Genomic DNA, 26,609 nt, shown 5'->3' with positions numbered 1-26,609 from the left:
GACTTTGATTCTGGAGACAAGTTTTATTGTAGTTACTGAGTGATATGGGGCTCTTGTAGTGGAAAGCCGTAAGCAATAGTAATTATGAACGGGATTTTAAGAAGCAGCCTGCATTCTGGAGGTGCTGGCTGCTTTTGAAAATCCCACCTTCTGTTTTGTAGCATGAAAGAGATCAGAGCTGTGAATCAGATGTATATTTAATTCAGCAAATTGAAAAAGCTTTGCAAAGTACCAGGGGCCCAGACAACATCTGGTTCAAAAGCGAAACTCCATCAACCTCTCCAAAGAAAATGCAATGAAATTATTGTGATGAAGTCTTAGCAAAGCACCACCATTTACACCAGAGACCTATCATTTAAAATCCTACATCCTTCAGGCTGGATTAGAGGAGATTGAAAAGGTCTAGAGAAGGGAAACGAGGCTTGCTGCCATTAGCACAGCATATTGGTAGAACAAGCACTGGCAAAAATAAAGCTGAGTTAGCTTAGGAGAATTAGAGGTGATATTCTTCTTTTGCATATTCATACGCTGAAGGAACGTAGAAGGGGTTGTTCAAACTCTTTCCTCTATCCCATATGCTATCATCTGAAAGACATCTCAAAGCAAGAGCCAAGCACAGGGAGTGAGATGTGAAGTGTTTAATACCTCTGCTAAAGAGAGCAAGGCTCGTAGTGCAGCCGTCCTTTTCATAATCAGGCACAGGGAATAGTACTTTCTGTCTTATCTGTGAGCACATGAACAGAAGCAGCCGGTCAGCTCAGAGGAACTGAGGCACACTGTCATTTGAAGTCTGGGGCTATTTCTTCAGCTTCTACAGTTGCCAGTCCTGCTGTTCTCATCCTTGCCATCTACAGCTGAGACCAGTTATAGGCAAAAGGCAGCAGGAGCCAAGCTAGAGGTGTGCGTGTGCTTTGGTGTGTGTGTGCAGCAGCAGCGGTGCGGGTGAACGTGCTCCTCTCCTGCATGGTGCAGCCCCAGCCCTGGCTCCTGAGTCAGAGCTGTTTGAGTCTCACTTTGTCCTGCCCAGCATGCCCTGCTCTCGGGCCTGCTGGTTAAACAGAAATTGGTCAGTGTTGCTGTCAGCAGTGGGCTTTAGCCCTCTCCAGAGCTGCGTTGAGCTCGTTCAAGTGGGTGAGAAAACTTTGACTCTCTAATGTTCCTGTTCAGCTCCCAACCTTCCTCCACTCTGCTCCTCTGTTCCCTTCTTCCCTTTATGACGCTTACTATTATTTTTCCATCCACAGCAAAACAATTCACATCAAAGTAATTGATGATGAGGAGTATGAAAAAAACAAGAATTTCTTCATTGAGCTGATGAGCCCCCGCATGGTGGATATGAGTTTACAGAAAGGTGTAGTACTGGCCCTCCAGACTAACGTTAACGTTCTTCTTTCTTCTTCTCTCTTCTCCTTCCTCCACTTTTCCTCCTCTTCCTCTAATTTCTCTTTGTTTCCAACTGCTCTGTCCTAAACACTGCTGTGCACACACTGTGTCACATGGTACCCATGGAGTTGGGGAGATGGGGGCAGCAGGGGAGCCTGGGGGCATATATCAAGGGAGAGAAAGAAAGAAGGATGGGAATGTTTTTCCGCAAATGTTTCCGCCGATGAGAAAGGCCAAAGCAAATTCTTTAGTGTTGGGGGGCAATGCTTACTAGAAATATTGAGTGTGTCCAGAGCTCATCACCCAGCCCTGCTCCGTGAGCTGTGTCCCTTAATCACGGAACAGGCTGGGGGAAGAGGCAGGCAGCGCTAGGGAGGAGAAACAATGAAATGTGCTGCTTTGAAACTGGGAATTAGAAACACAAGCCTGCTGCAGCTAGCAGTGTTGTAGCCTCATCCCACAGGGAAACGTGGCTGTGAGTACGCATCTCTCTTTTTCTCAAGCTCTGAGCCCAGAGTCCCTTTGTTAATTGTGAGAGTAGCTGAAACAATTGATCTTCCAGCTAAAATGCAGTTGGTACCCCAGCATGGCTCCTGTTGATTTCCAGGCAGCTGATACCCTTTCCATTACCATGTGACACTGAAAAAATGTGCTGCAGAAGTCGCCTCCCACTAACCATCAGCAAGGACCCCACCTTTCCCCTCCCTCCTCACCTCCCCGCCAGCCCTGTCTACCCTAACACCCTCCTGCTCCCCAAGGAGCTGCAACTGATGCGCCATGTCCAAGAGGCCGGCCGAGGCGCGCTGCCCCGTGGGAAGGGGCCGTGTGCCAGGAGCCTGCACTGCTGTTGCCACCGCGTTGCCTGCGGCCCGCCGACCCGCTGTACACGGTTGTCTCTCTTGTTGTCCCCACAGGAAGACCGTAAGGGTTAAGATAGTAGATGAGGAGGAATACGAAAGGCAGGAGAATTTCTTCATTGCCCTTGGTGAGCCGAAATGGATGGAACGAGGAATATCAGGTGTGAGATCCTTTATGAAAAAAAAAACAAATAGAATCAAGTCTCTAAACCCCAAATCCAGAAAATACAACCCTCTCCTCCTTCCCCTCCTTCCTTTTCTCCTCCTTGTGTGGATTGATGGACTTGGACTCTCTGCCCTTCCGTATTCTCGCTCTCCCCCTGTCCCAGTGTTACCGCTCCTTTTAGAGCCCAGCTTACTTCCGATCCTCCTTTTGTGCAGTGCTTGAGCCTCAGAGGCTATACTATTTTGTCTGGATTTCTTTGTCTTGGTCTGTTTTTGTTCTGAGCACACCTCTGCTGTTCTCCCCTCTCCTGCTCCTTTGCCAGGACCTTGGGGAATGTGAGAGACAAGGGACGGGCATAGTGCATGGCTGCCTCTTCGGCTCGTCCCGTACACCCCCCTGTCCTTCCCCCTGTTGTTGCCTGCCAGTGGCATTGCCTTGGTGCTCTTGGGTCCCTGTGAGACGTGGTGAAAAGCCCACAGAAGAGAGAAGGTATGAGGTATCCTGTCCTGTGTTTATTTTACAAAATGGTTCTCTGTGTCTTTCATCAGAAAAGCACCTTAATGTGTCTCAGGCAACCCCAGCCTGTTATGCAGAGTGCAGAGCTCTGTTAATGTCCAACCTGAGCATTGGTACAGTGAGACCTGGGATCTCCTAGCAGATCAGGATTGTAGTAGGAATAAACCCGGACTTTCTGTCATGCCTTGCCTGCATGTATCTTTGTCCTTGTATATGTTTGACCTCTTTCTTATTGAACAAGTCTTGCCATTGGCGTCATCAGCCTTGGGGTGGCCTGGAAGAGCCGATCTTTAAACAGAGAAGCACTTTACAAAAGGGAATCCTAATTCATCTTTTGGAATCTGATACAAAATGAAAACAGATGTGCATGCCCGTGGGCTTATTTCTAATCCTATGTATTGATGCTAATGATAGAAACATCTGGCAATTTCCTGTGCATCATACAGCTTTCCCTTGTTGAAACATCTCCTGTTTCTTATCTCATAAATACAGGAACTATCCCCCTAGTCTGAGCTCTCCTACAAGGCTCTCCAGGACGTTTAGGATAGACACAGATTGCATTAGCATGACAATTTCATATAGCATCTGTGGATTTGTAAAATGTAAATCCCCAAACCATTAGTAGTTTAGTGCTGTTAGACCATCCCATGCCTCCCCTGGGTGGCAATGAACTTGAAGTTTCTCTGAATGTTGAGCTTAACTCCTGAGGTTTCACCCAAGTCCAGATTTACTGAGCATTCACTCTTAATGAGAAGCAGTGATAAGCCTGCCACATCCCATGAGGGTATATTCACTTCCCTCCAGTGTAAAGATGTGGGCATGGCTTCTACCTAGAAGTTGCCTGGCCTCGGCTTGTAGCCATTAGCTATTTTCCTCTATCAGATTTAAGAACTATGTAACGTGCTGCATCTTCTGGGTAGGTACTCACTATATCTAGATTTCACTTAAATTTCTTCTTGGAAGGTTAACGAGGTTAAATTTTTCAACCTAGGACTGCAAAATGTTTTCTTGAATCCTAGAAGCTCACCCCCCACCCCCCCCTCCCGGGTCTTCTCTCCACATATGCCCCTTCCTGTATGTGGGGCTCACACTTCCATCTCACAGGGTACAGAAGGGAAATCACTGCTTCTGACTCCCTCCTGCACATGCAGGAGCATCTCGTGGAAGTTCCTTCTCAGTTGTTTGCTGTCTGTGAGCCCTGGATCATTTTCTAAAGCAGTGAGCTACAGGATCTAGGTAGGGTAGGGCTAGTTTTTGTGAAATCCTGTGTTTCTTTTTCCTGTCTAGGCTACCGTCCTCATGATTAGCAGGATAGTGATGCTAGCTTTCTGTACTGTGCATGCCTCATTTACACTAGCATCAGTGGTAGTCAGTGGGATTGCCAGATCTGTCACAGGCAGAGAACTGTAGGGCTACTTGCTCTTCACGACGCAGCCTGCACAAGGCAGCCACTTCCACCTGAGGTGAGGGTGCAGTGTCAGCTGGATTCTGCCTACCAGGAGGAAGTGCTAGACCATGAAGAGGAGAAGACACAGTGTACTGGTTGGCCTCGCTAGAAAAAAGTCAGAGCAAGAGCTGTGTGTTTGTAAAATCTAGGAGGAGATAGATTAAAACACATCTGTAAGTGTTCCTGGCACAAGGTGGCACAGTTACTACACTGATTCTAGGGCATCTGGAAGGATCCTGAGCTCTGCAGAGCTGCACGGCACAGCCTCTCTGGTGAGCTTACATAGAGCCTGGGATGACAGAATGAGGAGTTCAGCAACATTAGGAGGGACAGACAGCCACTGCCATCACCAGCAGCATCATGGACAGCTCCCAGCAGAGAAGGCAGCCCAAGGCATGGGCTCTCAGCACTTGTGAAGGCACATGCCCATGTTGTACTGCATCACATATGCTTCTACCTTGCAGGACACTCAAAGCAATTCCTCAGCAGCCACTTCTGTGCAAAGAGGCCTATACAAAGCTGGAAGGATCTTACTACTGCCTGGGAAAAACGTCTCCACACAGTGCCACGTAGCTGGAACTTGTTTTCAGCGCATTGATGGATGGGCCCCCATGCGACTCACAAGGCAAGAGCACAGCGCAACTCCCGACTCTCCTGGGAGGTTCAGGCTGGGTTGCTTTTGATGGAGAGTCTTCCTGAGTTTCAGCTACTCACGCTTCTTTCTAGCACTGCAAAAGGTGTGGTTTTCTTGACTGTGTGTCCTTGTTTAGTTGTTACTCCTCATTTGGCTCTGTCATACTGTGTGGGCACCTAGAGTGCTGTAGGAGCATTTCATGTTTTCAGACAGCCCTTCATGGTGTCTTCAGAACATCTCTTTTGGCCCCCCTGGGAGCAGGATTGTGTTGCACGCCTCGGCTGGCTGCCAGACATGCTGGGAAGCAGCCTGCCGCCCAGCTGTGCAGAGGCAGCTTCTTCATCCCTGTGGAGCCTGCACTAGGACTGCGTCATGCCAAGGCCTGCACTTGCCCACGGCCTCAGCGCAGCTGTTGGCTTGTCTGATAGACAGGAGCAAGGCGGCAGGATTGAAGTGGGCAGGGAGATGTGTCTGCACAACCCTGGCCAGAGCTGGGATGAAGAGGGGAGTGGCTGTGAGGTGAGGTGTTCCTGGGTTCCGTGTGGAAATTCATACCCATGCTTTGGCTCTGTTGCACCTGGAAGCACTCTCCCAGAGGAACAACGTACCTACCCATGAAGGGGCCCACGGTAATCCAGACGCAAGCTGCTGTCTTCAGGCTGCTCGGGGCCCACACTGTGGGCAGGCACCTCAGGGTAAAGATGGGTGCTCCTCCTGCCTGTGTCATGGCTGATAGAGAATTTTGACTAAAACATGCTGCACTATCTGCAGTCACTACTCCTCAGTGCCACTTGAATCAGTACCACACCTGCTCTGAGCCTGGGGATGTGCTGCTGTTATACTTTGCCATAAGAGTTGCTGACCACATACTCCATTCTATGCACTTCTTCATATATAGATGTTATGTGTGCGGTACCAGAATCTGTCTGGTAGCCCCTTTCTTCATCAGCTGCTTTCTGCAGCCATGGTTTCTCAAAGACTTTCTTGTTGTCCAAACAAATCACACTGAGCAAGTTGGCGTTAGCAACTTTTCTGTTGATGTACTCAAATAATTCAGAGATCAGATAGATCTGCGATGGGTATCTTGCCAGCCCATTCCATGAGGAAGACTGACACCGACTCTGTAGCAGCATGTCAGATGCAAGGAGAGCTAGCGAAGATGGTACATGCTGCAAGCTGGTTTTACTGATGTGAATAAATACAAAGAAATCAAAGGGAGAATCCCGTTCCCTTCTCGGCAAAGAGGCGAAAGGCAAAGAGTGAGTGTTACTTTTCTTTGTCTTCCTGTCCATCTTGCACATTTCCTGATTCTTTCTTTTTTCATCTTTTCCATTTACAAGAAATTAATCTCTGGATCTGTCTTGTTACACTTTTCCTCTGTGTTTGCAGTCACATAAACCAAATCTCTGTCCACCAAGGACAGCAGGGCTTTGAAACCTCCCTGCCCTCAGCCACCTTTCTGGCCATCCTTTTCTCAGCACCTTTCTAAAGTGTTCCTTCTGTGAAATGAGTTCTTTGATTTATGACAAGATGCAATATTTTGGTTTCACTGTTACTCCCATGGCAGCTCTGGTATTGTGTCACTTCTCAGAGATAGGTTTTTACTGCTGCCAGCCCTGCAGGATGTCAGAGAAGTCCAGCCTGTTTTTACTTTCTTCACACATTAGCTTTCACAGTTTGTCTGTAGTCCTGGATTACGGGAACAAAACTTGTTTTGCTTTTCCTGGAAGAAATCGGTCTTCTGCCTAAATTGTGGTTAACCTTAAGGTTGATAAAGCTCAAATGGCTACTCTGGAAGATTTCCCTTGGTAACAGATAATAACTATTGGAAAATTGTTTCATGAGGGTGATTGCCCATGAGAACCCAACTAGAGGCGCAGTGGCAGAGGATTCAACCCCAGGGATGGAGCTTGAATGCTGATTCTAGAGCGTTACACTCTGCAAAAGGGACTAACATCCTTCATGCAAGATTTTGCTTCAGAACAATGATGCAACTACAAGGTATGACTTCACTGGAAGTGGGAGCACAGGTAGCTGGTGAACACTAGTAAATAGGCAGCTGGTTTGGGAAGATTTTGTTCTCAACTCCCCTTCAGCCTTCCCAGCACAGCTTGAATTGGTTGTAGGGATGTTCTGACACACATCTCTGTCACCTCCCTGTACATGAAAGCGTCATTGCTGAGAGGGCAGATGTGGCTGGAAGTCAGTGTGAGGATTAAACTGCAAAGAAAAATGGGTTCCTAGCTTGGATTGATCCAAACAAATTATGTTTCAAAATGTTGATGATGGCACGAGTGGGTAAAAAGGTCTGTGCCACATCGATATGTGAGGATTTGTGCAGCAGCTTTCTGTGGTGCGGGCAGGTTCTGAAAACTCCTTCTACCATTAGCTGCTAATGGGAATATCAAAGAAATGTTAGATTGCTGCTGCCTTGTTCCCCAAAGGTTTAATAATTTGTTGCAGCTCTGTGATTAAGCTGAATTTTCTTGATGGACAGAATGGATCAGGGTCTGTTTCTTGGAGTCTTTGCCATTGACTTCAATAATAACAGGATTAAGGCTAAAGCTTCAAAATCTCTGCCTTGTTTATCTAATGAAAAATACATGTTCATAGCTCTTCACAGTCCTTTAGGAAAGCAGTTTGCTCACTTCAGTGCAAGCTGGAGCCAGAGCCCATGGGCAGTTACAGTGAGCCCTGCTTCAGGCTGGTGGGCTGGTAGCTTGTGGTGTGGTGTTTCCTTTGTGTGCCCCCAGGGTCCAGGCTGTGCTCTTTTTCTCAGCAGTGGAGCTGAGTACATTCTCAGCAAGTCTGTGGAGCTGTTTGCAGTCAGGGTGGTGATGCACTGGCACAGGTTGCCCCAAGAGGTGGTAGGTGCCCTGTCCCTGCAGACACTGAAGTTCACGCTCTGAGCACCCGATCTAGCTGTGGGTGCCTCTGTTCATTGCAGAGGGGTTGGGCTAGATGGCCTTTAAGGGTCCCTTCCAACTCAAATCATTCTATGATCCTATGTACTCACCTTTCCTCTCACTGCGTGTGCTGTACGTGGGGCTTTCCTCCAAATCCTCAGCCTACCTTGTTTCCATTTGTTTTGTAAGCAGTATGCATTTAACCTCCTCTGCGGATCCTTTTAGCTACGTAGCGGCTTTCTGGAATCTTTAGGTACATTGATTAGATTTATGTAGTTGAGCAATGAGGCCAAAATAAAGCATGCGGTGTGGTGAACTCTTTCTGTGAAAAAGTAAGAGCAGAAAAAGATACGTTATTGTTCAGAAAACATCTGAGCTTGTGTGGTTTTATCTGTGTACCACTCCCCCACGCTTGCTCCTTTCAGTATTTGCCGCTGTACTCTTTCCCTATGGAAATCAAGGCTTTGAGTCTTATGAGAGTCCAGGGGAAGGCAGCATTAGTGTCCGTGGCCTTGTCTGCAGGCACAGGTTTTTGTCCGCATTCCAGCTGTGCGAGGTTTAGGCTAGGGATTCTCAAGGCTGCTCATTTGGATCTGGCTGCTGAGCTAATTTTAGCAGCTGCCTATGAAGAGATGCTTGCCAGGCCTACCTGACATACCAGCAGCAGTGCTGAGGTTGGCTTGGGCTCGGAGAGGGATGGAAGGGCAGGGTGGAGAAGTGCAGGAGGAGGCCTGCAGGAACAGCACAGGGGCTGTGGGAAGCCAGTATAGGTGTGGCATACTCAGACAGACTGTCAGGAAGCTGTACGGGTCAGGACTGAGGGCACATTAGCGGATGCATGTGCGGGAAGGAAGCTTTAGTCCGTGAAATCATTTTCTTGCTTGTACGCACAACATTCACTCAGAAATATACAGATAAAATAATCCCTTGGCTTTCCGCTTGCTGTATTCTTAATGTTTCATTCATAGCTTTATAGGCTTCTTCAAATATTCATGTATCATACCATAAGTGAAAGGGAGAAAAATATTTCTTTTTCAGGCTCAAAAGTAAATGGGGAAAAAATAAACTCAAATCCCAGTGCGCTAGGGTAACATTTTAAAGAAGCATGAGGAACCAATGATTTATTATTATTATTATTTTTAATAAGCACAGTAGCTCAGGGGCCCAGTAATACTTCATTACGTTAAATTTGGACATGGAGCCGACCCATTGTATTAATACTTGTAATTGCAAAAGGAAAATTAAATTTCCTCCCATTGTCTGGAGGACTAGTAGACCATGGAAGAGGAAGGAGGCCACAGCATGGAGCTAGGACAGAGCTACAGAGATTCAGGGGCAACAACCAGGGCCATGAATGGTGCTGAGCTATGGGGCTGGTCTTGTATGGTCGATGCCTCTTTGCAGCCTTCAGGGCAGGGTTTCTCACAGCACGCAGGAGAGCCAGGACACAACAGTGCTCCCCTGGCTATGCGACCTTTGACAAATTGCTTAGGAAATCACTTTCAAACCAGCATAGATAAAATTAGGTACCTCTGTGCAAAGGTGCCTGCTTCTCTGAGGCCTGAGCTGGCAAGCCTGCATAAATTAGCACTTTTGGACTCCTGCCCACTTCTGAGTTTGCAAAATGTTCCCTTTAGCCTCTCTTTGCTGGTTTCACCATCTGTCAAGTGGGGATGTTAATACTGACTCAGTCTTTGTACAGAGTTTTAAGCTTCTGAGACTCAAAGTGCGTGATAATAAGTGTTAGTAATTATGATATCGTCATAGCATGCAACCGAGTCTCTGGAGACCAGCTTGCTGCTTGAAGGACAAGCAGAAGTTACAGCTAAGGCACAGTGCTCACTCCTTTTGGAGAAGGTTTGGTATGTTTTGCTGTGTGATCTCTCTCACAGGCTTCACTGTTGTTACTTTGAAAGCTGGGTGTAGACTGTGGCTTTTTAGGGGGACACCAAGCTGCAGTCATGCCAGGCCCCGATGGCAAGCGTGGCTGTCCCCTGCTCCTTTCCCTTCCCTTTCCCACCTGCATCCCATCCCTCTGCCTTTGCTTGGGGGGTGATTTTTGGGAGCCCTGGTGTGGTGCTCACCAGCATCACCTCCATGTTGCTGCCATGTCCCCAGCCTCTGCCTGGCATGCTGCCCTGAGAAGCTCACATATTGCATTGGGCCATGGCCATCACTCACTGAACGTTGTCTTCTGCTAAACAGCTTCTCCTGCTTTTCCCAGTGCAACATTAACTTTCTCCCTGTTTTCTTCTCTCTCTCTGTCTGTCCCTTGTTGTTCTTCTCTCCCCACAGCTCTGCTGCTCACCCAAGGTAAGACTGCTTTTTCTCCTTTCCTCATCCTGCTCTGCCTGTTTTTGTCCTCTTTAGTCAGCCCTCTCTGTCTGCATTTGCTGCATGCAGGTGCAAGGCACCCCAGCTCCAGGCGCTCCCATTCAGCAGGGGCTGGGTCACAGCCGTGCATTAAGACCATAGCAGTGACTGAAGCCTGAGACCCCTTCCTCCCCATTCCAGAAATTTCCCTGCAGTTTCAGCAAATGGCCCAACCAGGCTGCAAGGCAGGGCCCACAGCGTTGACCCCGACTCTGCCCCCTCCTCAGGCAGCTCTGGGCCTTTTGGGTGATTTTTTTTTGTGTGTGTTTGTTTTTTGTTTTTTTCTGCTGCACCCGGGTTTTCCTGTGGTCACAGAACCCCTTGGCCAGAGCAGGCACCCTTGCTGGAAGCACTGCTGCCAGCCCTGCTCTTGCTTCTCACCTCCCCATAGCAGCATTTACCTTTATTAGTGCCAAATCCCACTTCATTGCCTGAAATCCCTGTTCTGCTGGTCTATCTCGATCACACCGCAGTGGTGATTTATGCCTCCTGTATTTTTCTCACTCCTTCAACCCCAGCTATGATTACAGTTCAGTCTGCACTAAAGAAACATTTATCAAAAGCTCAAGGCCAGGTGAGCGGGGTACGGGGAAAAGCTGGCAGGTTGGCATGCCGAGTTGAAAACCAGCATCCCCGTATGTAGGAGTTGTGAGTCCTGCAGTGGCTGCAGTGATGGTGGGGGCTGTTTGCAGGCTTCAGAACCCCAAGAAGAGCTCTGTGCTCCTTTGGATCAGTACAGGCCTTGGTTTTTAGTAGGTTTTGTTGCAGGTGAATTCAAAGCGCTGATGGCATTTATTCGTAACACCCAAGCTGCGCTGCAAACTGGGAGTATCTGCTATGAAAGCTTCTGTCTCTGCAATTTTTAGGAGCATGCCAAATGTGCTGTGCAGGGAAGGCCTGAGCCCACAGGAGATGGGGCTAATTAGGAAATTGCTAGTGGCAGGCAGAAATCCCCAGCTCCCCGAGTATCAGCTTAGGGTGTTTATGGAAAACTCCTCCGAGCAGTTTGGATGGCTTCCTTTGTTACTTTTTCAGCTCCAGGATGACTACGAATAAGTTGAGCACAGCATCCTTCACAGTAATTTCATTGCTTTAATTCAGTAGCTGCCTAATTTGATCAGAACCTTGGGAACCAAATAATCTGTATTAAAATAATATAACTTTCTCCCTCTGTTGCAATCCGGCTCGACTGCTTATGGTAGTTGTTAGCAAATGCTGTGGTCACCAGCTCTGAGAAGCTGTTCTCCAGCAAACAGAGATAGCTGCACATGATGGGGAGGTCTGTGGGGTGCAGCCCCCCCTGTCCCCTGAGCTGGGATGCCCCATGCCTCTGGCCAGGTGCTGACCGGGGTCTGGGCTGGCAGCACTCAGCCCCACTCCCAGAGCATGTTGCTGGAGTATCACTCAGCAGCCATCATGGCTAATAAGTAGGGAGAGAAGTGATGTTCTCATTTAGTTCATGTCATGTTTGATTTAAGTTACAGAGAAGTGCAGGAATCTTTGTAAAAATGCATTTGTTGAGCGTTCTGGGGGAATCTTCCAGCCGTCTCCCTTGTAGACCATCTCCCACATTCCCCTGCCTTTGCATGGCACAGCCCCCACCCCATCTTTTTGCAGAAATCCCCAGAGCCTGGATGCAGTGTAAGTGGGGAGATGAGCCCAATTGCAAACACATTTCATGGCCAAGCGGCCTTTTGTTTAACACTGGAGAGCCTGAGTGTGCCAACTCCTGCAGGCCCATACCCGGGAAAGCAGGGCTGTTATACACAGGGCAGCACTGCTGGGCTGGGACAGCTTTGGCTCGGGTTCAGCTGTGCCATTTGCATTCACCAATCCCCAAGGCAGACTTGCAAGCTTTTTGGGGGCTTAGGATACTTGGATTCTTAAAGGTATGAGGAATTACTGAAATATTAGCTACTTATTTACCCTCAGTTCCACATATTCATCCACAGCAAAGGAATAATGATTCTAAAAATGTTTCTTTGAGCATTGAAATTCATGGACCCGCTTTTGGCACGTGAGCTGCGTGGCCGCTGCCTGCTTTGTGGTGACAAGGCTGGGGAGCAGGGCCACCAGCATGGGCCTGAGAGCAGAGCAGCAGGGAAGTTAGGGAATCATAGAATAGCCCAGGTTGGATCCTTGGATCCCCATAAGGAGTATCAAGTTCAACTATAGAATCTGTGCGTTGGCTGCGTGTTAGCCCTCCTCTCATGGATGCACAGTTTCTCACTTAGCATTAAGGACACTGGAGCATGTACATTGGATGCATCACACCTCAAAAATAGCTTTCAGAGCTAAGTAAGCAGATTCCTCCCATTTTAGACAGTGGCACAGGCTATGTGAGTGTGCGTGCATGTGTGTGTGCACGTGTTCCTTTAAAGGGCATGTCAATATGCCAGCGTCCACCAGCAGTGTGTCTCTTAGCCAGCAGCCTTTCCCAGTTGTGACTGATGGATTGACAGTCCTCCGGAGAGAGGAGCTCATTCACGCACACTGTTTACTTTGTGTAGCAGGGATTATATTTTATTGAGCCGCAGAAAAAATCCCACTTTAATTGTCACTTTAATTTCTTCCTAGCAGCACAGTTCCCAGAAGGGGTGACCTTCCTGCAGATCTGTGCCCACTGTAGAAATGGATGGATATGAGATAGCTCAAGGGGTGTGAAATAGCCTTCGTAGCAGTCTTTCATGAATGCATTGCTGGTTTTAATCCAATTTATTCAGAAAGTGACAGGGAATGGAGACCGGCCCGTGGCTGTTTGGTCTTGCAGCATTTCCTAGGTGATAGGTATCTACCTCTCCAGCAGTGTTGCTGGGCCTTGCCATTGCCTGTTTCAGCGCAGAGCTGGCAGTGGACTGTATCTAAGTGATTTACCATATACCCAGACAATGTCCAGTTCCCACTTGTTCCCAGTGGTCTGAAGGGATTTGAGCAAGCAAGCATTCAGATGCAGTGCACGCTGTGGGAATGCTGTTCTGCTTTCCCCATTCCTAGGGGAAAAATAGGTGGGAGGAGCTCCCACCCAGCCTTTGCTCTTGCAGACTGAAAGGTCTCCCCTGCCTGTAGCAGCCCACGAGCAACCTGGCACTAGGAGCACGTACTGTCCTGCAGAACCTGGTGCTTAAGGCTCAGCTTGTGTAGCCTGAGCAGTCTACACATCTCCTATAGTCCCGATGGACTGTTATCCCTTGGTGGTCACCAATGTACATCCCAGTGCAAGCAGGGTTTTGGGGACTGCTCTTTCCCCACCTTCCTTTTCCCAGGAAGGAGGTGATGACAGCCCAGGAGGCTTTGGTGAGCTCCTGTTCTTGCCAGGCATATCCAGACCCTATCAGGCTTAATTGGGGTTGACAGCTAGGAGTCCAGGGTGCAATCCGCATTGAAGAGTAGGTGCAGATGCTGATACAAACAGAAGTCAGGCTAGTTAATAATTAAGCTGCAGTTTGGCAGCGTTCACCTTGTCAGACTTGACCTTGCAAATTAAAAAGTCTGCCTCTCCCATCCTGCTCAGCTGCTGGGCCTCTACTCATGGGGCTCCACTCAGCGTCCCATGGGAACAGCCAGAATCAGCAAGCTCAGTTCAGGTTGTATCTGAACTTAGGACCAAAGACTCAGGTTTAACATTTTCAAACTCACCTTTGAAGTTATGTTTTTGAACTTTGCATAAGAGGTTCTTCTTTTTCCTGTTGCATATTTGGAAATATACTGGAAATATTTCTGCTTTTTGTAGCCCTCGGGCATGTCCAGAGAGGGGCAATGAAGCTGGTGAGGGGTCTGGAGCACAAGTCTTATGAAGAGTGGCTGAAGGAATGGGGATTGTTTAGCCTGGAGGAGGCTCAGGGGAGACAGCATCGCTCCCTACAGCTACCTGCAGGGAGGTTGTAGGGAGCTGGGGGTTGGCCTCTTCTCTTGTGTAACTAGTTGTAGGATGAGAGGGAATGGCCTCAAGTTGTGCCAGGGGAGATTCAGGTTGGGCATTACTGCTTCTCCAAAAGAGTGTTCAGGTGATAGAACGGGCTGCCCAGGGAGGTGGTGCAGTCACCGACCCTGGAGGTGTCTGTGTCTAACACAGCTGAGGAACACAGTTTTGTGAGTTTGGTTTTATCAACTGTTGGTGATAGGTGGGCGATTGGACTGGATCATCTTGTAGGTCTTTTCCAACCTTGGTGATTCTGTGATTCTATGATTCTCGAGTCGTGCAGGAATTGCCTCCTTTTTGCAGCTGAAATAAGCTTCCTCTGTGAATGTTTCTGTGAGATTCCCCATCAGACATGCTGCCTATGAGCTGACACCTACTTGCAGCTCGTATCTGAGGGATTTAGCATGGCAGTGGTATTCAACCACCTGCCCACAGTGGGCACCCTTGTCTTGGCTTCTTGGGTGACCATGTTTTCTCTTAGCCCCAGAGGAGCTGTGTGCAGGCAGCTGGGCTTCCCTTATGCAGGTCATGCTGTCAGCAGGTTGCAGCTCTCCAGCTCTGGCCATCACCTGGCGAGGCCTTGGGTGTGAAGGTGGCACTTCTGCTGACACTTGTGGTAGTACTGCACATCCCAGAGCCACGTGCCAGCAGCTAGAGGTCCTGCTGCCAGCCTGGGCACGGTGCTCTATGCAGCCCCGCTCCTCAGCGTGCTGCTGCAGCTCTTGCACTGCCCTGCCTGGCACAGGCACATCAAACAGCATGAGAAAGGAGGCAGGGGCTGAGATAAGTCTGTGTTAGATGCTGCTCCCCGCAGGGAGGAGAGCACGTTCTGCATTGCGCGCTCTTAGGGACCAATCTGAAGATGGTAAGATTTGCATGAGGCTCTGTTGTCCTACTGCGTCAAAAGCTTCTGTCAAATCAGTTAAAGAGGGGACTGAGATGTTTTTTACAGCACCTCTCCTGTAGTTATTGAGCTGGGGAAATGTGGTCCAAGATTCCTGGTTTTCAGGGCAGTTCTGATTCCAGACTCTTGTTTTCTCTGCTGTGTGACAGCAGCTGGTGGGCAAGAGCCTGGTGCTGCCAGCTGCAGCCCATGGCTGTTCTGATTGAGTTACTTCCTAGGGAAGGTCATAGTGAGCCAGATTGTCACTGGGTCTGGGTCGTGCAGCCCTACTGGGATGGCTGGCTGTTGTGATTCATCCTCAGCTCCCTGCTGTGGGCACACATCAGCATCATCTGCCATGCTGGGCCCCTGCAGAGCTGTGAGTGCTTCCTCCCCTGAGTTTTTTTTGCTGTTGGGGGAGATGGGGGGGGAGTAAGCCACACATGTGAAACAGTAATTACTGATGTGCAAGCACCCGAATCTTTGATGTTAGATACAGCTTGTTGTCCCCGCAAACTTCTGGGTAGAGGCAGAGACTGGATTTTCTAGGTCTCTGTCTTGGAGAAAGAGATGTAGATTTAATGAACTCCCTGCCTGTGTGCATATAAGTAGCTTGAATCTTTCCTCCAAGCATAGCATACGGCAGAATACTTTTCCAGGTATCCCCTCCGGGACCCCTTGGCCTTTGCCTGCTCTCGCCTTCCATCCCTCCACCACCCTGTGTTGCCCCATCTGCTCTGCTCTTCTGTCTCTGTCAGTACGTGTAAACTTCTGGGGATTCCCAGATCCACAGGACGTGTGTTGGAGATAGGCAGTAATGGTTATGATGTACTTCATTGATTTCAAGTGATGGATGTAGTTGTTTGTGCTTCTGTGATGGGCTATAGGAATACCACTTGACATAGGAGTTCTCATACATCTTACAAACCCTGCAGTCTCACAAGGCTTACAGTCTCCTCAGACAGTCCAGCAGAGCTGAGGAAAAGAAGGCACATTTTACAGCTGGACTGTGCTGGGAGTTTATCTCTTCTGTGTGATATTGGTGAGGAGTGTGAGATCTGCTGGAGTCCTTGTGGGATTAGTTACATCTGAGGCATTACCTGGGGTGTTCGTGAACTCAGCAGGAAGCCTTGGAAATACCTGACCCACTGCTTGGCCAGAATGGGACGCTGTTCCCCAGGTTCTGCCGAGCTCCCACAACTCAGCATATATCATCCAAGAGCACCAATGCAGGCTGGAAATTTTTTCTTTAAAAAGACAACCATGCTTTATATGCTCTCAGTGACTTATCGATAGGCAGAAATCTTGGCCCTCTATTCCCGTCGCCCAGCACCCCACCCCTGCCCTGTGTCTGTGTTACTGCAGGGAGCTGTGAGGCAGCTGCTGTCCCCAGCTCAGTGTTGGCCTTGCTTTTGCAGAAGTGGCTGAGAGGAAGCTGACGGTTGAAGAAGAAGAAGCCAAGAGGATTGCAGAGATGGGCAAACCAATACTTGGCGAGCACCCCAAACTGGAAGTCATCATTGAGGAGTCCTATGAGTTCAAGGTCAGTGGCTGTCCCTGGGGTCCTCCAGGAGGGGGAGGCTATGTGGCAGTGAAGAGCTGCTATAGAAAGCAGGGCTGAAGAAGGAGGGGGTGGCTGTGTGTGCAGGGAGAGTGCTGCCAGATGAGGAAAAGGAGTGCGTGATACAATAGAGGGTATTTCCTAAAGAAATGCCAGGAGCTGCAGCTGCTGGTAGGCAAAGGTGAAGAGAGGAAGACAGGGAAGTCCTGCTGGAAGCAGAAGATGGCAGCATGCAAGAGAAGGCAGGAGCAAACTGTACCTGTAAAGCAGGATTGAGCAGAGAAGGAGCTGAGCTTGAGCTTTGTTTGGATAAGGAGTTGTAAACAAGGAGACTCTGGTGAAGTACAGCTCATGAATGAGGGAGTTATGAGTGGGTTCAGCGTGGAGTTCCTGGTAGGAGCATGTTTGTGGCACCTCCACAGTTTGGAACGGGGCAGAAGGGAAGATCAGCTTTGCCTGCTAACAAAGGGTCTAATACTGTGCACCTTTATTCCCACAACAGAGTACTGTGGACAAGCTCATTAAGAAGACAAACCTAGCTTTGGTTGTAGGGACACATTCCTGGAGGGACCAGTTTTTGGAGGCCATCACCGTCAGCGCAGGTGAGGGGGTGGATCAGCATACCCAGGGCATGTGCATCCAGGGATGAGATGTGTTTGGGTCCGTGAGGCAGCTTCTGCCTGGTCAGACCTGCTCAGCTGTTGAGTATATACATGGTGGTCTTTCACCAGTGGCCAGAAGGGCTTTTTCTGAAGCAAAAAGAGAGATGCAGGATATTCACTTTTCTTCTTTTTAGCAACTAACAAAATGACCTCACTGGGAACAGTACCTTCATGCTTGGAGCAGTCTTTTCTCCCAGGCCACCTCCTTTCTTCCTCCCTTGCTATCTGCCCTGTGCTCCATACCTACTTTCTCCAGTTTCTTTCTTTCCATCGTCTTGTATTCACATCCAGACCAGCAGTGCCTCCAATCTCTGAGTTAGTCTCCCCCCCCCTTCAAGAGATCACACAGCTGCTGCTACTTATACCCTCATACAGGTGTGACACTTCTTGCTGGGAACACACTGTCCATCAGCTCATGATTTGGAGCAGATGGACCAAGAGGGCCCTCTAGTTTCCCTCAGTGGCACTCATTTCTATAACTTTTTGTGATTTCATGATCTCCCTCAGCAGTGATTTCCACAGGCTAACTAGGTGCTCCATGATGGCCTATGGCTGGGGATGAGAAAAGGACAACCCCTGAGGATGCTGCTCACTGTCCCGTAGCCACATGGCATGGATGTGTGGTCTTGAGGTGACTGAGGAGTCCCTTTGTCTCACTGGGCCCCACCACTGCCACTGAGGGCTATGGCAGCTGCTAAGTCCCACCAGCTGGTTCTCAAGGTGGTGACTGGCAGCAATGTTGTACACCTCCGTGCTGCTTTGTGCTGGGAGGGAGCAGCTTAGGGAGGGAGGCAACCTCCCCATCTTGCACCCACTGTCCAGGCTGGAAAAGTGCAGCAGCAGGTGAGTGGCGGTGAGGATGCTCTATCATACGAGCTGGACCTCTTCTTCCACATTGTTTGCAGCGGGTGATGAAGATGAAGATGAGTCTGGTGAAGAGCGCCTGCCATCCTGCTTCGACTACGTGATGCACTTCCTGACCGTCTTCTGGAAGGTGCTGTTTGCCTGCGTGCCCCCCACCGAGTACTGCAATGGCTGGGCCTGCTTCGTTGTCTCCATCCTCATCATTGGCATGCTCACAGCTGTCATCGGTGACCTCGCCTCCCACTTCGGCTGCACCATCGGCCTCAAGGACTCCGTGACTGCCGTTGTGTTTGTAGCCTTCGGCACCTCCGTACCAGGTGGGAAGGCCGTGGGGAGGGGACGGGGGGGTCTAGAGAGTGGGATCCACATCCCCCAGGCATGAAGGATTGCCCATTTCTCCTGTTGGGACCCTGATGTTCCCTCCTTCCCCTGCAGACACGTTCGCCAGCAAAGCTGCAGCCATCCAGGATGTGTACGCCGATGCTTCGATCAGCAACGTCACAGGCAGCAACGCTGTCAACGTCTTCCTGGGCATCGGGCTGGCGTGGTCGGTGGCGGCAATCTACTGGGCGTCACAGGGGCAGGAGTTCCAGGTGTCGGCCGGCACCCTGGCCTTCTCTGTCACCCTCTTCACCATCTTCGCCTTCATCTGCATCAGCGTCCTCCTCTACCGCCGGCGGCCCCACCTCGGGGGAGAGCTGGGCGGTCCCCGGGGTTGCAAACTGGCCACAACGTTGCTCTTCGTCAGCCTGTGGCTGCTCTACATCCTCTTTGCCACCCTGGAGGCCTATTGCTACATCAAGGGGTTTTAGGCGGTGGAGGGACGGTGCCGCCGAGGGAGGGACCCCCTCCTCCATTACCTCACCGGACACCGGCCCTGGGCGCGCGGTTTCGGCAGGAGGGACGGCTGTCAGCCCGCTGCCGTGACAGCTGGGTGCCAGGATGGGCAGATCCATCAAGGGACAAAAAAGAAATCCACGAAAACCACCCCAAAAAATGATGCAAAAGAAGAGAAAGTACAACGGCAAGTGTTTAAATGAACAAAGCAAAGTGAACCCAGCCACTGACCCCAGTTGATGTGATCAAGAAGTCTCAGCCATGTACCAAGGCCGCCTCTTCCGCAGGTTTGTTTCCTCTTCCCTGGAGCACCCCTCTGCTGTAAGGAGATGCCTTCTTGTTTTTACTCTTTAGGAATTGCAGAAATATGATAGGAAATTTTATTTTATTTTATTTTTTATCTTTTTTGCTTATTGCTTTTTTAGTTTGGGGGGGGGGGCACACAGCTTTTTTTTTTTTGTTTCTTTTTTTTTTTCCTACTACTTATACAGAAAAATGTTAAAAGTTTAAAATCTAAAGCTTCAAGCTGCCGTCAGTGCTGGAATTGAAGGTGTATTTTTTGAAGCCACAACAGACTCTGACACTGTCAAAGAACTTTTTCACTCTCACAAGTTTCCTTCCCCGCCTCCGTCCATTTCTTTCTTTTTTAAGAGCATCACAGGACTGATATATTTTTAATACAAACACACACACACACACACACACACACACACACACACCAGTTCAGTGACAAAGGCTGAAGCATGTAGCATCTCAATCACCTGCCTGGGCTAAGAAAAAAAAAAAAGAGGAAAAAAAAACCCAACCCCAACCCTCTTATATAGTATGTATCATGTATATTTTGACTATGGCATTTCTCTTTGTATAATTAACTTTGAGCTTGTGGTACTGCAGGAGAAAATGATGTTAATGGGCGAGCAGTAGTGGACAGCGGCTGCCCAAGATGGAGGCGGTGGCACAGCCCTGTCCTGTAGGCCTCACTGGATGTGGGAGTGAATCCCAGTGAGTGACACGCTGCTCTGGTGTGCCGACGTGAGCAGGAAGCCTCCAGGTGTCTCCCACAACTCTCTCAGCGTTGGCCTTCCAGGTTGAGGTTAGGTTTAAACTCACAGGTTGGTGAACAGGAGCAGGGTCCCTGTCCCACCCATCACCTCCCTCGTGCATTGATCTCTGGCCTCAGTGTCACCCAGCTGCTGAGAAAACCACACCAGAGCAGCGGAGGAGTAAGTGAAGGGTGACAGGAAGCCCAGGGAGCGTCGGTGCTGTGCTGCATGCCCTGCCCTGAGCTGCACCACAGCCCTGCTCACCTGCCTGGCCTGGCGTCTCAAGGGCAGGTTGCACACCATGAAAGCGGCCGGGCTTCAAACTGCTGCCCACCTGCAGTCCTGTGCCAACCCCAGCGCATCCCAGGAGAGCAGACAGGCAGACAGGCACACCCTTTTCATCTGAAGTGCATTTCTTTTTTCAGGAACAACAAAAATCAAAGCAAGAGTATGTCATGACTTACTTACATCAACGGCTACAACTCGAAATGTTGGGTTGGTAATCAAATTAAATAAAACTTATACCTATATCTATATAAACAGCTCTATCTATAAACACATTTCTTAACTGAGACCTGGAAGAGGTTGTTAAAAAACCTTGCTTTTTTTAAAGTGTTTTCAAGAGGAAGATAATTTCTTCTATCAAGACACAGGTGCTGTACAGGGACATCCGTGACTTCGCTAGCATCAGCCAAACCCAGGCAGTCAGCACAGCACGGACACGAGGGGCTGTCGGCCTACGGGAGTGCTTCCTGCTGCCCTGGGACAGGGAGACGGTGGCTGCAGGTGAGGGAAAAGCAGCAGGACTCAGGCTGTCACGGACGGAACACTCTTAGCATTAGAGCAGGTAAAGAGATGAGCGTGACAGTGGTCCTTAAAACACAGATGAAATATTTATTTTCGTACAAAAGGTTTATCAGATATCTTGCTGTGTAAATGTGCGTAAGCAAGAGGCAGAGAAGAAGGAGCCATCTTGCGGGAGCTTTGCAGGTGGAGTGTCCTTCGTGGAAGCCAAAAGGAAGACAGGTTATTGCCTCCTTTCTTCCCTCTGTGGTGGCTTCTGAGGGAGGGCACAGGAAAGATGGGGATCCTGCCAAGTGTGTTGATCTCTCTGGCCATGCCACCACCCACCGAGCAGCTCCTGCCGGCGTTGGGTACCACCTCTGCTGCCATCCAGGCTGGAACCCCAGAGCACAGACGTGTGATACGGAAGGAAAAATGAAAGAAGCCCCCAAAATGTTCTCTGGCTGTATGTGTAAAGGTGTTTAGGGTGCCAGGGGATTACGTTATCATTGCTGTTTTTAATTTGGACATGTCAAGTCTGTTGAGTTCTTATTTTAACCATGTCAGTTCACCCATTCCTAGCTAAAAACCTGGGCGTGGGGAGCTGCAGTGCTGTTATTCTGTTGCTTGTGCTGTATCAGTCATGTGCTTTTCATTTGCAGCTTTCTTAGGCTCATTCTGTGGGAGGGGGTGCAGGGGGACGAGCATCTGTGACTGCCAATTGCATGGTGACTTTGGTGCCCTCGGTGCACTGCGGAGATCTGTGCCAACCTGACAACTTCAGTGGAGTGTTTATTTTATTTTTCCTTTTTTACTTCATTAAAAAATATGCAAGCTAAAAAAAAAAAAAAAAAAAAAAGCAAACGTGGTGCCTTGGGGATTTGTTTTTGCTGAGGCTTTTATGTTTTATTTTTGGTTTGTGTGCTTGCATCTGGGCAGATGTCTGGGCACCATCACTCACCCAGCCTGCTTCACTCCCTGCCTGGGTGTGCTAGGTGGATCTAGCAGCAGCTTACCCTTTGCAGAGGGGAACTTTTGCTGCTCTGTTTTCCTTGCTGCTGCAAACAAGGGAAAGCTGTTGCCCTTGGCTTCAGTGACTATGTTTGGGGTATAGGGTGCTGGAGTCCCCTGCATACCTGGCTCACTACCACCACAGCACAGAGGCAGCCCAGCACCCAGAGGATAGTCTGGAACCTGAAGATGCCATTCCAAAGAAAGCTGGGCTGAATGAGAGGAGATTGCAGGCCTGGAGAATCTACTGCAGTAACAGTTAAGAACTGAGAGGCTGTTAAAGCTGTTGAGCAAACTTTCTAAACCAGGGAGGAATGCATTTGCAGCTCTTAGCTCCGAGTCTCTTACCTTTTTGGTAGTTACTGTTGTGTTAGTGTCATCAGAACTTTTCTGGACAAGCACAAATTAAAGACAGAAATATTCTGCAATTTACATTTCCTCTGATCTCACAGCTGTGGCTGCTGGACTCATTTGTAAGCCATTTGTCCCTGGTATCCTCCACTCGTCATCTGAAAACAGCAACACTGCCTTATTCCCAGCACCACCCGCAAGGAGAAGCCACCACTGGCTGCCCAGTGCCACCACCACGGGCTTCAGTAGCCCTGGCCCATTGCTGTGGTAGGATGACACCAATTCACATGCCTTCCCTAGCAAAGCACTTCACTTTGGGAAGGCATTTTGAAAGCCACTATAGTACTTCAACATTGGTGAGATAAAGTATAGAATAATAAAGTTCGGAAAAGACCACTGAAGTCCAATCATCAACCCATCCCCACCATACCCACTCTCCCCACCATGCCCACTGACCTTGCCCCTCAGTGCCACTTGTACACATTTCTTGAACACCTCCACAGACAATGACTGCACCACCTCTCTGGATAGACCATCCTCAATCAGTTTTTGAATGTGTAGTGTTGCACAGCTTCAGGAATCCTCATATCATTCACCTGGCATTGCTTTGGGGGTGGGCATGGGGAAATTTTGGGGTTAATTCTGTTGGGGAATGGTCATGACCATGACCTTGGTGTAAGAACAAGCACACACAAATGGGAGCAGCAGTTGCCTGGCCACAAGCTGAAAGCACTGTCACCAAGAATAACCTCTGGAGTACTGTATGGAAAAAAATGTTTTTATTGACTGTTGTCATAATGTGTGTGTGTGTGTGTGTGTGTGTGTGTGTGTGTGTGTGTGTGTGTGTGTGCGCCAGAGGCAGCCTGCTTGTTAATAGTGGTGTTATTTGTGACTTGCCTCCACAGGGGGGTGGGGACAAAGGTCCTCTCAGTATTTAAGTGAGCTATTTACAATATAATATCTAGATAATTAAAACCATGAGTAAATGACTCAACAGTATTAACGCCACAAGGAGTTTTGCCCAAAACACACAACCCTCTGCTTTTCCTTCACCCAGGAGGCCACACTTTACCTCAAGAGGTGGCTGGATTGGGATGGTTTTCCCCAGGAAAACCAAGATATGCCTCCAAGAAACTATGGTGTGAGCCTGCAGGTATGACATGATGCTGATGAGCTCATCACCTAGATCTGAGGGTGCACCAGTGTCCCACAGTGCCATTGCTGATGCCACTTTACTTACATGGTAAGGAAAAAAAAAAATCAAGACCTACCCAACTTGTCATTGCTGGGGGTGCACTCAGAGATTGGCCCTGTTTAAAGAATGCATTAAATAACACAGGCCTAGAAAGTTAAATTTAGTATGACATCTAGGTAAACTAAACCCTTCAAGCAAGACTGTATTCTTTTAGGGTATAAGTTGTGAAGTTATAAATAAAATCTTGGGATGATCTGCCATCTCAGAAAACAGGCTTGCATTACAGGAACACTGGTTGTGTTTTGACAGAACAACATGCAAACCACCTGGGCACACAGAAAAGATAGATATAGGAAAAAATCTCAACACTAAAGATGAATTGGGGCCCTGAAGTCTCAAGGGCACCTGAGTAGGGCATGCTGTAGGGACCACCCCCATAGTTGTTCAGTAAGTTTTTAAAAACTGTTGCAGAAGAAGTTCTATCATCTCCTTCAGTAGTGCAATGCACAGAAAATAGCAGCAAACCTAAATGGTTTTCTTTTGCTCTGACGACTTTTTTCTTTCTTGTTTTACTCACAGTGGCCTGGAAAACTAAACTATTGGTTACTTTCCCTCATATGAGCATGCTGTGTGTTAGAAAGCCCTTCAGGTTCTCCCTTTTTCACCTCTTTCATCTTCTAAGCAGTATTTGCTACTGGATTGCATTTTGTTTGTACATTCACCCCAGTATTCTGAGAGCAGTATTCTATAAAACATACTCCTTTGCTGAAACTCATCCCATCGACTTGGATGGTTTCTCCAATTTGTCATGCATTCTGGTTCTACCCACTGAAAGTGCTCACAGCCCCATGTGACCAAACCCCACCAGGACATTGTATAGCAAAGCAGAGTCCTAAAGCTGCTGATGAAAACACTGAATAGACCTGGACTCTGGACAGACACTCAGAAGACTTCCCAAGGAAGCTCTCTGACTTCGAGCTCAATCTACTGTGAGTCTAAATAGGTTGCATTTCCTCAGCTCACTTATGAGAACGTCTTCTGGGACAGTGCCAGAAGCCTTACCAAAGTCAAGACATATCACATCTAATGCTAACCCCAAAGCGATGAGGCCAGTTATCCTGTCAAAGAACGGAATCAGATTGGTTTGATACAATTTGTCCTCAGCGAAACATCAACAAATCCATTCCAGCCATTTTCCACAAACTTACACATCTATCTAGGTGATTAGGGAATAAGTATTCAGCACCTCACTCTTAGAAGTTTTCTCAGAGAATCATCAAGATTATCAGGTCTATAACTCCGTTTTAATTCATCTCTAGTTAGGTGACCTTGTCTTGCCATCCTTAAGTCCTCTGGAAACTTACGTGTACTCTACAGTGCTCCAGAAGCCATCCCATGTGAGTCAGAAACGCCTGGGCCAGTGCTCTGAATTTCCCACAGTGAGCTTCACCAGGTCGTGCTGCCATTCTCCTCAGTGATCCAAAATATCACTTACCTTGCTCTTTCTCCTTATCAGTCGGGGTCTGGTGTGGTGTTATGCTCTTTTCTCCTTAATAAAATTAATTCTGCTAAGGATAGGGTCACATTATTACTATTATTTTTTAACAAAGTGAATAAAGCAAGCTTTAAAGACTCTGCTTTCTTTAAGTGACTATTTCACATCATCTTCCATGCTATAACAAAACTTACCTTTTCCCTCCACCTCTTTAGATCATGTGCTAATTAAAGGTATTTTAGGCTTCAGCCTCTCTGATCTTATGCCTGCCTTCTCACACCATTGCTCTATTCAGAGCCTTAGGTAAACGCTCCTGTTTCAGGTTCTGTGTTTTTCCTTTTCAATTTCCAGGATGCTAAAGCTCTTCACAGGTGAAGGCCCTTCACTGGTCTCTATGTCCCCTCAATTTCCTGTACAGCACGACAGTTTCTTATTAGAACTTTGACCCCAGCCCTTGTATCAGTTCTCAGATCTCTTTTATCCTTTTAGACAGCTATTCAGAGATCCTGCCCCCACCAGTTTCCTGAATTCATTGATATTTGCTGTTCTACCTTTTTGAAGTACTTTAACTCATTTTACAAAGGGCTGGTATTCAACTGCATTTCAAGCAGAAAAAGCCTGCGACAAACACCTGACCGTTTGAAAAAAACCTGAAGAGCTCAAGAGATGCAATAATTTGCATTCACATTGGACTGCAGGTGACCAGATCCAACCTCAGCCACCACCGTGCAGCTTTATCTATTACAACTGCCAGCTCACAGTGAGAACATCCAAGTCACTTCAGAAATAGCTCCGACTCTTCAGCCAAATGTTGTGTCAGCTCTTTTTCTGATGTAAAGAAGTCAGAAGGGATCACTTGAGTAGTCCCAGCCAAAATCATGGGATAGCAGTGGCACTGCATGCAACGCAAAGCCAGAGTGTTACTCTATAATGGAACACTGGGCATTCAGTTGCTGCAGTTCTTATTGCCTGAAGCACAGCACTGAGATGCTACAGGACTCATTTCAACGAACCAAGGATGAAGGTCACACACACTGCTGAGTCCTTCATCCACATATCAACAATTCATGCGTTCTTACAGCTAAGTATGCAGTGAGGCTGTGGTCCTTCTGCCCAGGTTGAGAGCCACAGGCCTCCAGTACAGACCCAACATGATGAGAGAACAATGCAACATGGATTAAACGCTTGCTCTTGCTTTTACGGGAGGTGGGGATGTAGGTTTGCACTGCAGCATGTAGCACAGAGCTGACGTTTTCTGAACGAGAGCTAGATGCCTCCTGGTGTGCACAGGCAAAGCACTTCTAAAAAGCAAAAACAGACATTAAAAACCACTATGTGGGCCAGACCACAGATAGAGAATAGCAAAAAGCATCATTACTTGTGGCCCAGTCAGCCTCAGGTTTTCTAGCAAATGCTTCTTAGAAAATGCTTACTGTTGTACTCCTAGTTGCTGAGGTGCTGTCTTTTTAAACCCAGGTGTTGTCCAAGCCAGTGAGCACCACTTCTGCAGATCCTGCTGTCTGATTTACCAGCAGCTTTGGAGGGCTGCCAAGTTATTTTGCCCAAAATGGCTTGTAAGGGCTGGCTGCTGAGAAGCCAGGAGGTTGGCCTTCTGCATGGGCATTTTGTTACTTAAGTCAAGGATAAGGGGGAAAGGGAGGAACAAAAGCCTTCTGCTGAAGGCAGAGGCAGAAACAAGCTCTCTGAGGTTCTTCTAACTTAA

General features: G+C 48.4%; 1 protein-coding gene across 1 annotated transcript in view; it reads left to right on the top strand.

Annotated features, from left to right (window-relative positions):
- SLC8A3 (solute carrier family 8 member A3) overlaps positions 1–19,394 on the top strand; it is a 79,847-nt gene extending 60,453 nt beyond the window's left edge. Inside the window, exons 2-6 of the mRNA XM_065754646.1 lie at positions 2,298–2,401; positions 16,503–16,627; positions 17,148–17,247; positions 18,213–18,488; positions 18,607–19,394. Of these exons, the coding sequence (XP_065610718.1) occupies positions 2,298–2,401; positions 16,503–16,627; positions 17,148–17,247; positions 18,213–18,488; positions 18,607–18,983 (982 nt within the window). The 3' untranslated portion in view covers positions 18,984–19,394. The remainder of the gene's footprint in view (positions 1–2,297; positions 2,402–16,502; positions 16,628–17,147; positions 17,248–18,212; positions 18,489–18,606) is intronic.
- The last annotated feature ends 7,215 nt before the right edge of the window (positions 19,395–26,609 follow it).

This window comes from Cyrtonyx montezumae, unplaced genomic scaffold (assembly GCF_038088225.1).
Source record: "Cyrtonyx montezumae isolate F1298 unplaced genomic scaffold, pur_monq_1.0 scaffold_10, whole genome shotgun sequence".
Taxonomy (NCBI): domain Eukaryota; kingdom Metazoa; phylum Chordata; class Aves; order Galliformes; family Odontophoridae; genus Cyrtonyx; species Cyrtonyx montezumae.
The sequence above is the reverse complement of the archived record's forward strand: the minus strand, read 5'-3'. Positions and strand labels throughout refer to the sequence as shown.